We start from the raw sequence: 12,595 nt of genomic DNA, 5'->3' as shown, positions 1-12,595 counted from the left end.
CAGCTTGTCAGTAGCTGCAGATGAGTTATGACTCCTTATCATGTTGCTAGCAGCAAAAAAAGAAACAATGGCAAGGTCATGTGACCAAAGAGAGGTCAGATTGTTTCCTTGTAGGAGAGCGATCGGACCAATCAGCAAGAGAGGGGGGCGGGCTCAGGAGGAGCACACATGAGTTGTCAAACAGGTTTGTCTTGGGCTGCTTGCTACTCATTTCAAACACTTTCGCACACGTTCTCCTCAGCAGGAGAGCTCAGTGTGTTCGCTGGGCTGACGAGAAAACCAAAGAGAAGCTCGGTAGATCAACAGAGGCTGTCAAGGTGAGTTTTCTGTAGAGACGCCAAAAGATTAGAATAATCAAAACTGCCTTAACAGCAAACGCAGACCTTCATAGAGGCAGAGGTGAGCTTGTCAGGACAAGACTGGTGGAGGCCTTTTGTACGTGTGGGACATTTCTTTGTTGTTTACCCCCCCCCACACACCTTTTGTGTTTCTGTTTCTTCGCTCCAGGTTTGTCATTTACTCTAAATGGCAGAACATGCTGCCACTTGAGAAACATTCAATTAGTGGCTCTATTTTTGTTTGTCTGACTCACCTCTCGACATTCCTCTTTGCTTTGTGATATCATACGCCAGCCTGCTGCCTTTTAATGCATCTATAGACTTAAGGTGGAGGTTCAGGAAAAAGGTTGGCGTCTCTGACTCAGGAGTTTGGCCCTGACTCAGACTGGAATGGCAAATATGTAGAGAATGTGACTGGCAGTAGCAGACTAATTCAATCGTACTCAGTATATTAGGTATATACAGAAGTGCGGAAAGGCCGCTTTACCAGAATACCTTCAGTATTGTGACCTTCACCAAAGTTCGAGGCTTATCACTGAACACAGAGAGGGATGGCAGGTTGAACCTCGTTGTTCTGACTTCACCTAACTAACAGAGGCTTGTAGTTCAAGAAGAAGCCCGCTGCAAACCCTGGCAACTGGCTGCTTTATTTAAAGATGGGGAGCCATTGTTCCCATAGCAGCTGTTGGTGTGTGTGTGTGTGTGTTATCTGCTCTGTATTGCCTCCAGACAATAGCCTGTTGACAGCTGTCCTGATGCACCTCCCCGTCTCACTCACACACACTTCTGCCACTCTTTTCACGGGGACTTCCACTGACTGTAAATGAACTGTCAGTTTTTATTGTGTGTTTGTCTACGGGGAGATGGATGACTGAGAATGATTGTTCAGATCCGTCGGTGCCGGCAGCCAATGAACTTGTAAGATAGCGGGTGATTGGCTGCAGTCTTTCAGAAAGGGGCGGGTTTTGTGGGTGGACGTGTCTTTGTGGAGGTGGCAGAGTCCTGTCTGTGTTATAGTACTAAAAGTGACTGAAGAAGACACTTGCTTGTCTTTTAAGGTAAATGTTTTATTAACTGTTTAATTGAGTTCTTTATTGAGCTGTCTGTGTCCTGACTGATGTGTCTCTTTCCACAGGAAGTCCAAATGTCAGGGAAGTAGAGCTCATCTGAGATGCTGAGTTTACATCTCAATTTCTGCAGAATCGAGAGATTTATTTCGGGTTTGCCGGAGAAAAAGCTGTGAACAGAGAGTACGCAAGGACAGGTACGACTACTATTTTTACAAAATGCCTTTGGAGACTCTCCAACACCCAATGAGACAACCGGCGAGGACTGCTGTAGCTGCTATGCCCCCACGCTTGCGGCCCAAGGGGCCAGTGGGGCCAGACTTCTACCTGCAGTTCAAGACAGCAGCAGGCAGACCGAAGCAGAGTGCGGTGGAGAGGCTGGAAGCAGACAAGGCTAAATATGTCAAGAGTCAGGTGGCTCTTTCTAAACAGCAGCCGGTCAGGCCTCGTGAGGTGCGTACGCCTCTGCTGAACCCCGGCAACGCTCCTCGGCCCACCAGGAAGACACCCACCCAGACGAAAAGAAAGCCGGAGGAAGTCCAGTTCAACTTGGAGCATCTGAGTAACCTGATCAGCGGTGTAGGTGATGGAGCCACGGCCAAGTCAGAGGACAGTAAAGCTCCGGATGCTGCTGCCACGTCACACAGCTCCCCTTGCCCAACACCTGAGGGGGCACAACAGAAAAAGGAAAGGCCGTGTCCACCCCCTCGTCCGGACTGGGCCAGTCCAGCTAAGGTGAGGTTAAAAGCCTCTGGACCTGCCAGGGTGGAGAGTCCTGGTTCTCCGGGGTCTCCAACTGCGGGGACCGTACGAAGAGTGGACGTCATGCCTCAGGCGACCCCCGCGAGGACGCCCTGCAGACCACCTCAGTACATCCGGCAGCCCCTTCAGCCGATACCTCTACACTCCCAGTTTCTGCTCCGCCCGGCTACTTCACACCTGCGTCTCTTCCACACCAGAACAACACCCCGTTCTTCACCTCTGAAACCTGTTGTTGCTCCATCTAAACCTGACAATCCTCCATCCTCTTCAGCCGAAACCCTCGTCCCTGCTCCACCTGCCCCCAGCCTCCCTGTTTTCCCTCCTCCCTCCCCAGCGATCACACGTTTGTCTTCGTCCAGCTCCAGGAAACGGCCCTCTCTGACCCGGTCCAAATCGGACATGAGTGACCGGTGCTCCCGAGCCGGGACAGAGCTGGAGCGCTTCTTCAACCTGTGTGGTTTGGACCCTGCAGACCTCAAGTTGACCGGTTCTACTTCTGACATTGTGTCCATGGCCCGGTTCCGCAGCGTGAGCGCTCCAGGGTCCGAGTGTGCAGGCTCTGGTAAAGGAGATGAAGAGCAGGAGGATGAGGAGGCTTCCAACGCTGCAGAGCGTGTTCCCTATGGTGTTTCTGTCATTGAGAGGAATGCGAGAGTAATCAAATGGCTGTATGGACTCCGTCAGGCCAAAGACAATGCAAGTCAGAGCACAAATTTATAAGATGGCGTCAAATGTCTGTAAGATTTGTCAAAATTGTGATTAAAAAGAAGTGATGGGATCCTGTGATTAAAATAATGTGATGGATGCCCAGTTAAATTTCCTTTGGTTCCCTTGTTTGTTTGTTTTTTGTTTTACAAAATTATAAATGTCATTGAATTTTGCTTATTGAAAAACAAAAGTCTTCAATTTTTCTGTTATTTTGACTTTTCAACTGTCTTTTGTGGGTCTCATAATAAGGAAGTCAACGATCACGTAAATGAACACCATTAAAGACTGAATGATGAAAGTATCTTCTTTGGCACTCAGTCGTTTACTTTCAGAGAATAACATTTTTCATCAGAGGGATCCGAGCACAAACTCTCCTTTAACTCCATAAAATCTGTTTCTATGGAGTTCTAGGTCCATATTATAAGTCCTTATAAAATTGTGTGATGTGTGAAATGGCCTTTAAAGCTCTTTCGCTTTCGCTGATCATGAAATTGTCAGGAGGAGTAAAACAGGATCAACAGGCTTCATTTGATGGAGGAGAGTTTCACTGCTGTTCCACAAGAGGTCAGAGCTGTCCATACTGAGAAACTGGATTTTTTTTTGATAGTCCAATAAGAAACCATGGCCTTGTTGCCTCAATCTCAGAAGTAGGAACTGCTAATTAGAAAATAGTAACATTTCAACTTTGTTTAATTTTTCGTGTTCAGTTTGTGTTCAATTGCGAAATTCATTCAAAGTAGACAGCTGAAATTCTCTCATGTCAACAGAGAAAGCAGTGCTTCTGTCTCGGACATATATGACTCTCTCTGTAACCAAAATAATACCCCTGAAAGTGATGAGAAGGCTGACTATGCAGCCTTCTTTACACAGCTGCACTTTAATGTTGCAGCTGGTAAAGGTGGGGTTCCAACATTTAACTACTTTGTTTACAGCTATCATATGAATGTAGTGGAGCAGAAAGGACAATGTTTGCCTCCAAAATGCTGCGGAGTAGAAATATAAAGAAACGTTGGAATAAAATGCAAATAGTGGAATGAACTCCCCACTGACGTCAGAACAGCAGAGTCGCTGCCCATCTTTTAACCCAGGCTGAAAACTCACCTCTTCAAGAAGTACTACCCTGAGCCTTCCACTTAGCACTTATTGCATTCGTATTAGTTTGTTTCACTTATTGTATTCGTATTAGTTTGTTGCACTTATTGTATTGTATTAGTTTGTTGCACTTATTGCATTCGTATTAGTTTGTTGCACTTATTGTATTCGTATTAGTTTGTTGCACTTATTGTATTCGTATTAGTTTGTTTCTGCACTGTACTTTTGCTCTGGTTTTATGCTCTTAGATGCTTGTTTAAGAAAGGAGATGCACTTATGACTTCTGGTGACTAGTAGTTCTCTTGAATACCTATGTTGAATACACTTATTGTAAGTCTCTTTGGATAAAAGCGTCTGCTAAATGACTGTAATGTAATGTAAATGTAATGTAACTACTTTGTTGCTGGGTAGCACAGTTATCATATGAATGTAGTGGAGCAGAAAGGACAATGTTCGCCTCCAAAATGCTGTGGAGTAGAAATACAAAGAAACGTCGGCATAAAATGCAAATACTCAAGTAAAGTACAAGTACTTCAAATCACATCACTTGGGTGAATGTACTTATTTAGGCTCAATAAAAAAAAACTAGAAAAAAACAAGAAACCAATGCAATTTTCAGATTTGTGCAAACTTTGCTGCAGTATAAAACCATGACGACAGAAGGGTCGTCATTCTCGTCACCATGGCAACTGTGAGCAAAGGTCATATAGCCGTACGAGGGGAGGACAAAATGAAGAAGAGCAGTCTGATGCTCAGCTCGTAAGTTCACGTTAATGAACATAGTTTAAGCTCAGGAGACACACATGTGCTGAATACAACTATATATAAAAGTGTGCTAAATAAAACACAAGTCTGTTTTGTTTTAGACACAGGTCCAGCTTCTCTAGGACCGGTAGAAGTTCCGTCTCTGCCGGGGGCAGAACCGGGATCCACCCGGAGAGGAGCACCGATCAGGTCCCCAGAGAAGCAGTCCGGGTACGTAGTGATTATCATCACGCATGTCCACATAGAGCTGTATATATGATAAATGACTGTATAAGTACCGGTGGTTACCTGCTTCTGCAGGTGTTGGACGATGACGGCGATGACGTCACTCCCTGGCCGCTCTCCCGTGCAGAGCCAGGACACGTGACGTCAAAACCAGGCAGAAGCTTCCTGGATGAAATCTTCACCAGCTCAGGATCAGAGCACCTGAAGTCGGGCTCAAGCTTCATCGGGCCCTCTTTCAGGTACCACAGGGGGGTAACGTCTGCATACACCGGGGAGAAGGTGCAGAACAATAACCACTCACACAAACAGACTGAGGAACAGCTTCTTCCCCATTACATTACATTACATTACAGTCATTTAGCAGACGCTTTTATCCAAAGCGACTTACAGTCAGTAGTATATTACATATCATTCACCCATTCACACACTGATGACAGGCTACCATGCAAGGTGCCACCATCAGACTCTAACTAACATTCATGCAACATCCAGTCCACACCGATGGCAAGCCTTCGGGAGCAACTTGGGGTTAAGTATCTTGCCCAAAGATGTGGCCTCCATCATCCCCCCCCCCCAAAGTAACTTAAGCTGGCCAAAAAATTGTAGTTGAGTAAATAGTACAGAATTTACCCCTAAAATGTAGTGGAGTAGAGGGATAAAATAGAAATACTCAACTAAAGTATGAGGACTTTTCACGAAAAAAAAATTGTACTTAAGTGCAGTAGTAAGTGAGTAAATAAACCAAAACTGGCTAACACATTTGCAAATATTCCCATAAGATCTCAAACACGCACACACACACACACACACACACACACACATGCACATAAGATGACTCAGACGCATATGGACAGATGACTCAGACTCTGCGGACAGTGACTCAAACACACACACACACACACACACACACACACACACACACACACACACACACACACACACACACACACACACCCCTGTAGCTGCACAGCACTGAGCTGCAGCTACAGCTACAGCATCACCCCCCATCAAGCTGCTCAAAATTCCACTGATACACTTTAAACTCTGTTTGCACTGCCAAAACAAATGTTCACACTGCACTGTTTGCACAAATTAAAAATTTTAAATACTCACCTGCTGTACATAGTAAAGTTTTCATTCCTTTTGTGTATTTTTATCTGTATATTGTTGTTATTGTGTTGTATGTTGTTGCTATTGTGTTTGTTGTTCGCTGCTGCTGGCTGGCTGAGGGCTACCAAACGGAATTTCGTTGTATCACTACAATGACAATAATATTTATCTTTAAACTTTATCTAAATCTGATGATCAAATGGCAAAAAAGTTTGGAGCTGGTTTGAGAATGATGAGGGAAAGGTGTGCAAACCATTTGTAGTTTCAAAACTTGAATTGAGTAAAGCAGCAGTTCACCTTACCACCAGCTCTGTTTAATATGAACTAATCCTTTACTCAGTGGCCTTATGTACATATTTATTGATAAAGGGGATTTTATTGGTGGTGGGGGAAGTAATATTTTCACAATGAAAGTATGATTTGTATTTATATAATGTACATACAGTACCAGTCAAAAGTTTGGACACACCTTCTCATTCAATGGTTTTTCTTTATTTTTATTTTTCTACATTGTAGATTAATATTGAAGACATCCAAACTATGAAGGAACACATATGGAATTATGTGGTAAACAAACAAATGCACAACAAACCAGAATATGTTTTATATTTTAGATTCTTCAAAGTAGTTGAATGAGAAGGTGTGTCCAAACTTTTGACTGGTACTGTACATATTTATTGATAAAGGGGATGTTAATGGTGGTGGGGGAAGTAACAATTTCATACGTTATATAATGTACATATATGTTATGCATATTTTCCTACATTACATATGATGATTTTGTGTTACAACTGTTATTTGTGTAGCTTGTTAGAGACACATTTTGGACCATAAAATGTTCTTAATAATGACGTTTTTTTTCAGCTCATCTATGGGCAGCAGCCGACCTTCTACCGCAACGTCACTAACTAAAGGCACTGAAGATAGTCTGATCAAACTGGACATACCAATAAACCCTCCAGCTACAAGTGGTTAGTATTGTATAGTTAAAAATATAAATATATATATACATATATATATATATATATATATATAATGTTTATGATCATTGATCATTGATTCCTTCTTGTGATTAACATATCCTCTATTGCTTTGAATTGGTCTTTCATATGTATAATAAGATAAAGTATTGACAATACAGTTTTACATTGTTATACTGTATGCAATACAAATATTAACATTGCAGCAGAATACAATGAAATCGACAACATATTATGATCAAATTAGATTTTTTAGGCAGATAATCTTTTCTGTTATTGTATACATGTATATATATTTTTTTCGCTAGAGGTGCCGTGTAAAAGAGACAATGTGAAGCAACATGTGACAGAAGAGATGTTGAATGAGGTAGTAGGCATCTGCCTCTCTGAAACAGATACCATTTCACTGCTGGACATGCCCCCCACCTTTATGTCAGAGGATGCTGATGATTCAGAAGCTATTAAGTGAGTGCTTGTTGGCTTTCTTGAATTTTAGGCAGAATCGGAGAGCACAACAGATACAGGGAGTGGCACTTTTTGTCTCTAACTTGGTACCTGCCTGTCACATACTGTGTGGTGTGTATACAAGTTTGTTGGTTGTGTGTGCAAATGTGGTTACCAGTACTCTTCTTTGGTTGTATCAAGCAGTTGACATGTTCGACTTGTTCTTACAGAGAGAGCAACGTTCAATATGCTGAGCTTTGTAAGAACAGATTGGGCAACGAGAAGTATGTGGAACGATCAATGCAGACTCTCAATGGATCACCCAAAAACAAGCAGACCCAGACTGACAAGATTGTCGCGGTAGATGAAGGTTAGGCTTAATTATCCTATAAATCAATCGATAGTTTACAGATTGATGCAGCTGACTTTCCATCACAGTACAAGGTTTTGCTACAGATTATAGATACAAACTCATATTTTGGGGGTTTGGCGGTTATGATTATTAGGTTTCATTTTTTCACAGTAGACAGCTGAAATTCTCTCATGTCAACAGAGACGAGTGCTTCTGTCTCGGACATATATGACTCTCTCCAAAATAATACCCCTGAAAGTGGTGATAAGGCTGTCTATGCAGAGACTTCCATGAACACCAGCAAAGGTCAAGAAAATAGTGGACAACAGAGCAGCAACTGCAGCGCAGTTGGCACAGGTAAGAAGATCATTGACTGTGTTAAAGTTGATCTTCTTTGACCCAGCAAGTACTTGGGACTGGAGACGTTCTAAGAATGAACTAATTCTTGCTTGAGACTAGCTTTTCATTTTCTCATATTTAATTTCCTCAGGCAGCACCATTAGCTCACAGGTAGAAACGGAAATCCATGGGAATAATTTAAATACTGATTACGACGCGGAGCTGATCATGTCGTCAGAGGCATTTAAATACAGCTTGTTAGTGATGGAGAGGAGCATCGTGGCAAACAACTTTCAAACCGAGCTGGCTGCTTACAGACAGCTGCCCTCACTGGAAGGTAAACTCAGGACATCACTGCTTTCTCACATTGGTTGGTGCAGGTGCACAAGCCTGTCGACTTACTCTTGGGTCATTTTTTCTTTAACTGCAACAAGAAATGTAGTCTGTTCTAAAAGTTACGTGGACTTGAATTGAAGTACCTTTAACAGTGTAGTAATGTTGATTATCTAAGACCCTGGCAGCACAGTGAAGCCCAGGACTAAAGAGCAGAGTGAGGAAAGTGAGGAGAGCTCTTCATCTCCAACACTGGAACCTCTCTTGGCTTTCAGCTGCAAGCTCACCAGAGGACGCAACATTACCAGCATGGCCTGGAACAAGAGGAACCCGGTAACAAAGGCCTTGAAAAAACAAAAACAACACACAAACCAGCTGCTTTTGTTTAAGAGCAGAAAAAAATCTTCCCACCAGCATCATTGCCATTTTGTGTTCATTGTGTTCTTTTTCAGTGTCTTAAGCTCAAATGGGATTCCCATTTATCTGCCTTTACTCTTCATGGGGGACATTTAATTCACATTTTAATAATGTTGATGTATTGAGTTTGCACTTAACTGTACTTTAACAACTGTGCCTAGACCGTGAAGCTTTTTATGGAAAGAAAAATTACAGGTAAACTAATGATTACCAAAATAGCAGATGCAGGAGTTGTCCTTGGTACCACTTAGAATTATAATGGGCAACATTTACATTGATATTGTTCTACTATTTCTAGTCTTTGCTTTTAAAATGAATTTAATTATTGCTTTCTGTACAGGGAAAATATCTCACACTTCACTCAAAAACTCTGTTTGCACTCCCTGTAAGGATATCCTGGCAGTGAGCTACAGTGACTATGACTCCAGGAACCAGAAACCAAGTCTGATCTGCTGCTGGTGCTTCAAAAATCCTACGGTATATTTATCTTTTTTTTGCCCTTTATTTCCTTTTAGCCAACATCTTCCAGAGCCCTATCTCATTGCGCTAGTATTACTGCAATTGCTTTTTCTAAGTAAATTTCAGATTTATGGGGCGGCTGTGGACCAGGGGTCTTCCAATGTGTGTGTGAATGGGTGCACTCCATTTAGCAGTTTAGTTGTAACTGGAATGACTGATTATAAATGTGTCCCCTTTGCAGTGGCCGGAGCGTGTCTTCTACTGTTCTAGTTGTGTCATATCCCTGGATTTCTCAGCCAACAACCCCGGCCAGCTGGCTGTTGGGGCGCAGGATGGAACTGTGGCCATCTATGATGTCAGTCAGTGCAACGTCACATGTATCGCCAACAACAGGTGAGGACTTTGCGTATGTGTGGAGGGTGGAGCATGGAAATAAGCTAAAAATAAATACTATATGTGACAAAACTCCTTCTTTGTTACTTTCCTCATATTTCTATTCCGTAGCAATTGTTTCAAAAGGCACCTGCATCCAGTGTGGCAGGTCAACTGGACCAAACAAGGGATTAAAATATCAGGGAAGGACAGGGTAGAAGCTCTCATCTCTGTGTCGGCAGACGGCAGGATTTGCAAGTGGTTCCTCTGCAGCGATGGTCTTGACTGCATAGGTACTGTAGACTGCAGCTGGATATGGTTTCAACTGGTTAACACTTATGTTGATACAATCTCTTAAAGAGTAAAGATGGTAGATTCTGAGGTAAACAGTGATATTGTTACCTATTGACATAACTGTTGGCAAAACATGCTCAGATTAGCTTTGAGTTAAAAAGGCAGGAAAACAACAGTATCAATTCTATCACTTGCCCTGACTTCATATAATAAACCATCAAACAAATTTTAAGATAATGTTGGTTTATTATTTTATTACCATTTTGGAACTTTCAAGTCAAATTTGCTCTAAGAACGCTTTTATTATTTACAAGAAAAACCTGTATATCGGTTCTCTCACACAATAATCGTAATCATAATATCTGTATCTTTTCTGTACAAACAACAAAAACACGTGTTCTCAGACCTGATGATGCTAAAGCAGCCTCCAAATCGTAAGAAGAAAGCTGCAGCAAAAAAGAAGACAGAACAGGTTCTGCCAGTCGCGGGGACTCCTGGTCTTTGGGTTGACTTCCATCCAACAGTAAGTTGGTCACAGAAAGCAAATAGATCCAAGGCTGGTTTTAACCGAGCCTAGTCCTCGGACTAAAGAATTTTAGACTTTTTTTAAATCTCAGTAGTCTATCTTCTTCTAGTGAGCAAAATTAAGAAGAATTTTTTTTTCTGGTTGTGTTTTTCACCTATATATTTCTCCTGGCTTTCCCTTAACCTGCAGGAATCCAGTATCTATGTGGTCGGCACATGGGGGGGGACCATCTACAAGTGCTCCATCTCCAACAGTCAGAATGTTCTTGAAACTTATGAAAAACACTTTGTAAGTCAATCTAGTTAGAATCTTTGAGTCATTGATATTTAAAATGTGTAAATTACAGTATATAATCCAAAACAAAATGAGTTGCTACTCATTTCAGTGTATTCACTCCACATCACACCTTGCTCTCTCTCTCTCAGCGCCCTGTGAACCGCATTGAATGGTCTCCGTTTAGTTCTGATGTGTTCCTGAGCTGCTCCTCTGACTGGACCATCCAGCTGTGGAGGAAGGACCTCTTCACCCCGGTGTTGAGCTTCACATCCACCCGGAGGGCCGTGCATGCCGTCAAGTGGTCCCCAAACTGGTCCACGGTATTTGCAGCACATAATGGTCAGCAGGTGGAGATCTGGGACCTGAATTCAAGCATGTGAGTCGGACTGACAGAGAGAGAGCGAGTATTTCTAGAGCTCTGTCTCGTTTACTATCATTTGTTGTTCACTAAACTCAAACAACTCTTTTCAGCCTGCAACCAATCATTGTGCACCACGCTGCAGCTGGTGTGAAGGTGACGTCCCTGCTGTTTACAACAGGGACAGACTGTGTCCTGGTAGGGGACAGCAACGGGCAAGTGACTGTCTACCAGATCAAGAACCTCATTCTAGGAGAAGACAAGCAGGTAAAACTGAAGTGGCCATGTGATATTCTACATGAAGCCTATTGCAGTTTTATTTATTATTTAGTTTCTCTTTATATTGTTTGCAGAGAATACAAGCTCCTTTCAAAATAAGTAGTTCTGGACAGGAAATCGGACAATTATTGATAAAGGTCTTGACGTTACAGAGATTTTATTTTAAGTGACTTGGCAAAGCAACCTTTATAGATCAGCTCTGTTCCAATGAATGGCTGATGCTGCAGAAACCAGAACATTTTAGAAAGCCTAAAAGTGAGATGAGGAATACAGCGAAACAAATCACAATAGTCAGCATAGGTTAAAGTTCTTTGTACACTGTACACAGGTCAAACTTTCTCTTTTGCTCTCTCTTTCAGGTGGAGAGTTTGGAAGACATCGTTAACCATGCAGCTTCCAGGTAGTTTTTGAAACAGCAACTTGGAAACTGTAAAAAAAACTTTAATCCATTTGCCATTTTTAACAATATCAAACATTACCAAGGCTTGCCTTTTGTTTTAGAGCCACTTTGTATTATCTTAATTCTGGTACGTTAAGTTTGTTTTTTGCCAGTAAAAATGTTGTAAATTGAAGAAGTCTATAAAAGTATTTTTAAGGTATGAAATAAATCTTTCATTCAATGTAATTTGTATATTTATTAGCCAAACAACATAACAGATAAAACAAGAGATTATTAAAAAATAAAATTAAAATTAAAATTGGTGGAAAATAACTACAAAATTAGACCACAATAAAAGACATTAGGATAGACCAACAACAAAATAAATATATTTTTTTGTTTTGTAAACTAAAAATAAGCAGCTGAAAGATAAGATAATTGTGATGACAAGAGACAAACTTTATCTTCAAGACTTAGGGAGACCCCTACTGGAAGATCACGCCATGTATGACTGTTTAAACGAGATATTTATCAGTGAGAGAGTTGGTTGGGCTGTTTTCCTAAATTATATGAAAGTGAATATTCTGCAATATTATGTTAAACGTTAGTGAAAACTTTGGATGTATATTACCTTTGTCCCTCATTCTCTTACTCACTCTGTTTGGATTCTTGGTGAGAAATGAAGATATGATCTTAACAAGCAGATTTAAAAAGACTGCG

The 12,595-nt window shown here is 41.7% G+C and overlaps 2 protein-coding genes across 2 annotated transcripts; both read left to right on the top strand.

Moving 5' to 3' along the window:
* Nucleotides 1-134: 134 nt before the first annotated feature.
* On the top strand, nucleotides 135-2,997 carry fam110a (family with sequence similarity 110 member A). The gene is made up of 2 exons (XM_054609854.1): nucleotides 135-317; nucleotides 1,474-2,997. Exon 2 carries the CDS (start codon nucleotides 1,625-1,627, stop codon nucleotides 2,885-2,887), a length of 1,263 nt encoding a protein of 420 aa, XP_054465829.1. The 5' UTR covers nucleotides 135-317; nucleotides 1,474-1,624; the 3' UTR covers nucleotides 2,888-2,997.
* A 1,656-nt stretch (nucleotides 2,998-4,653) lies between these two features.
* LOC129100308 (dynein axonemal intermediate chain 4-like) lies at nucleotides 4,654-11,917 on the top strand. The gene is made up of 17 exons (XM_054609905.1): nucleotides 4,654-4,726; nucleotides 4,834-4,942; nucleotides 5,033-5,196; nucleotides 6,932-7,028; nucleotides 7,358-7,512; nucleotides 7,722-7,861; nucleotides 8,045-8,194; nucleotides 8,334-8,519; nucleotides 8,694-8,848; nucleotides 9,323-9,409; nucleotides 9,633-9,784; nucleotides 9,896-10,056; nucleotides 10,462-10,580; nucleotides 10,773-10,871; nucleotides 11,009-11,235; nucleotides 11,331-11,484; nucleotides 11,856-11,917. The coding sequence occupies exons 1-17, from the start codon at nucleotides 4,698-4,700 to the stop codon at nucleotides 11,898-11,900; spliced, it is 2,229 nt and encodes a 742-aa protein (XP_054465880.1). The 5' UTR covers nucleotides 4,654-4,697; the 3' UTR covers nucleotides 11,901-11,917.
* The last annotated feature ends 678 nt before the right edge of the window (nucleotides 11,918-12,595 follow it).

The sequence above is a fragment of the Anoplopoma fimbria genome, chromosome 12 (assembly GCF_027596085.1).
Source record: "Anoplopoma fimbria isolate UVic2021 breed Golden Eagle Sablefish chromosome 12, Afim_UVic_2022, whole genome shotgun sequence".
Classification (NCBI taxonomy): domain Eukaryota; kingdom Metazoa; phylum Chordata; class Actinopteri; order Perciformes; family Anoplopomatidae; genus Anoplopoma; species Anoplopoma fimbria.
The sequence above is the reverse complement of the archived record's forward strand: the minus strand, read 5'-3'. Positions and strand labels throughout refer to the sequence as shown.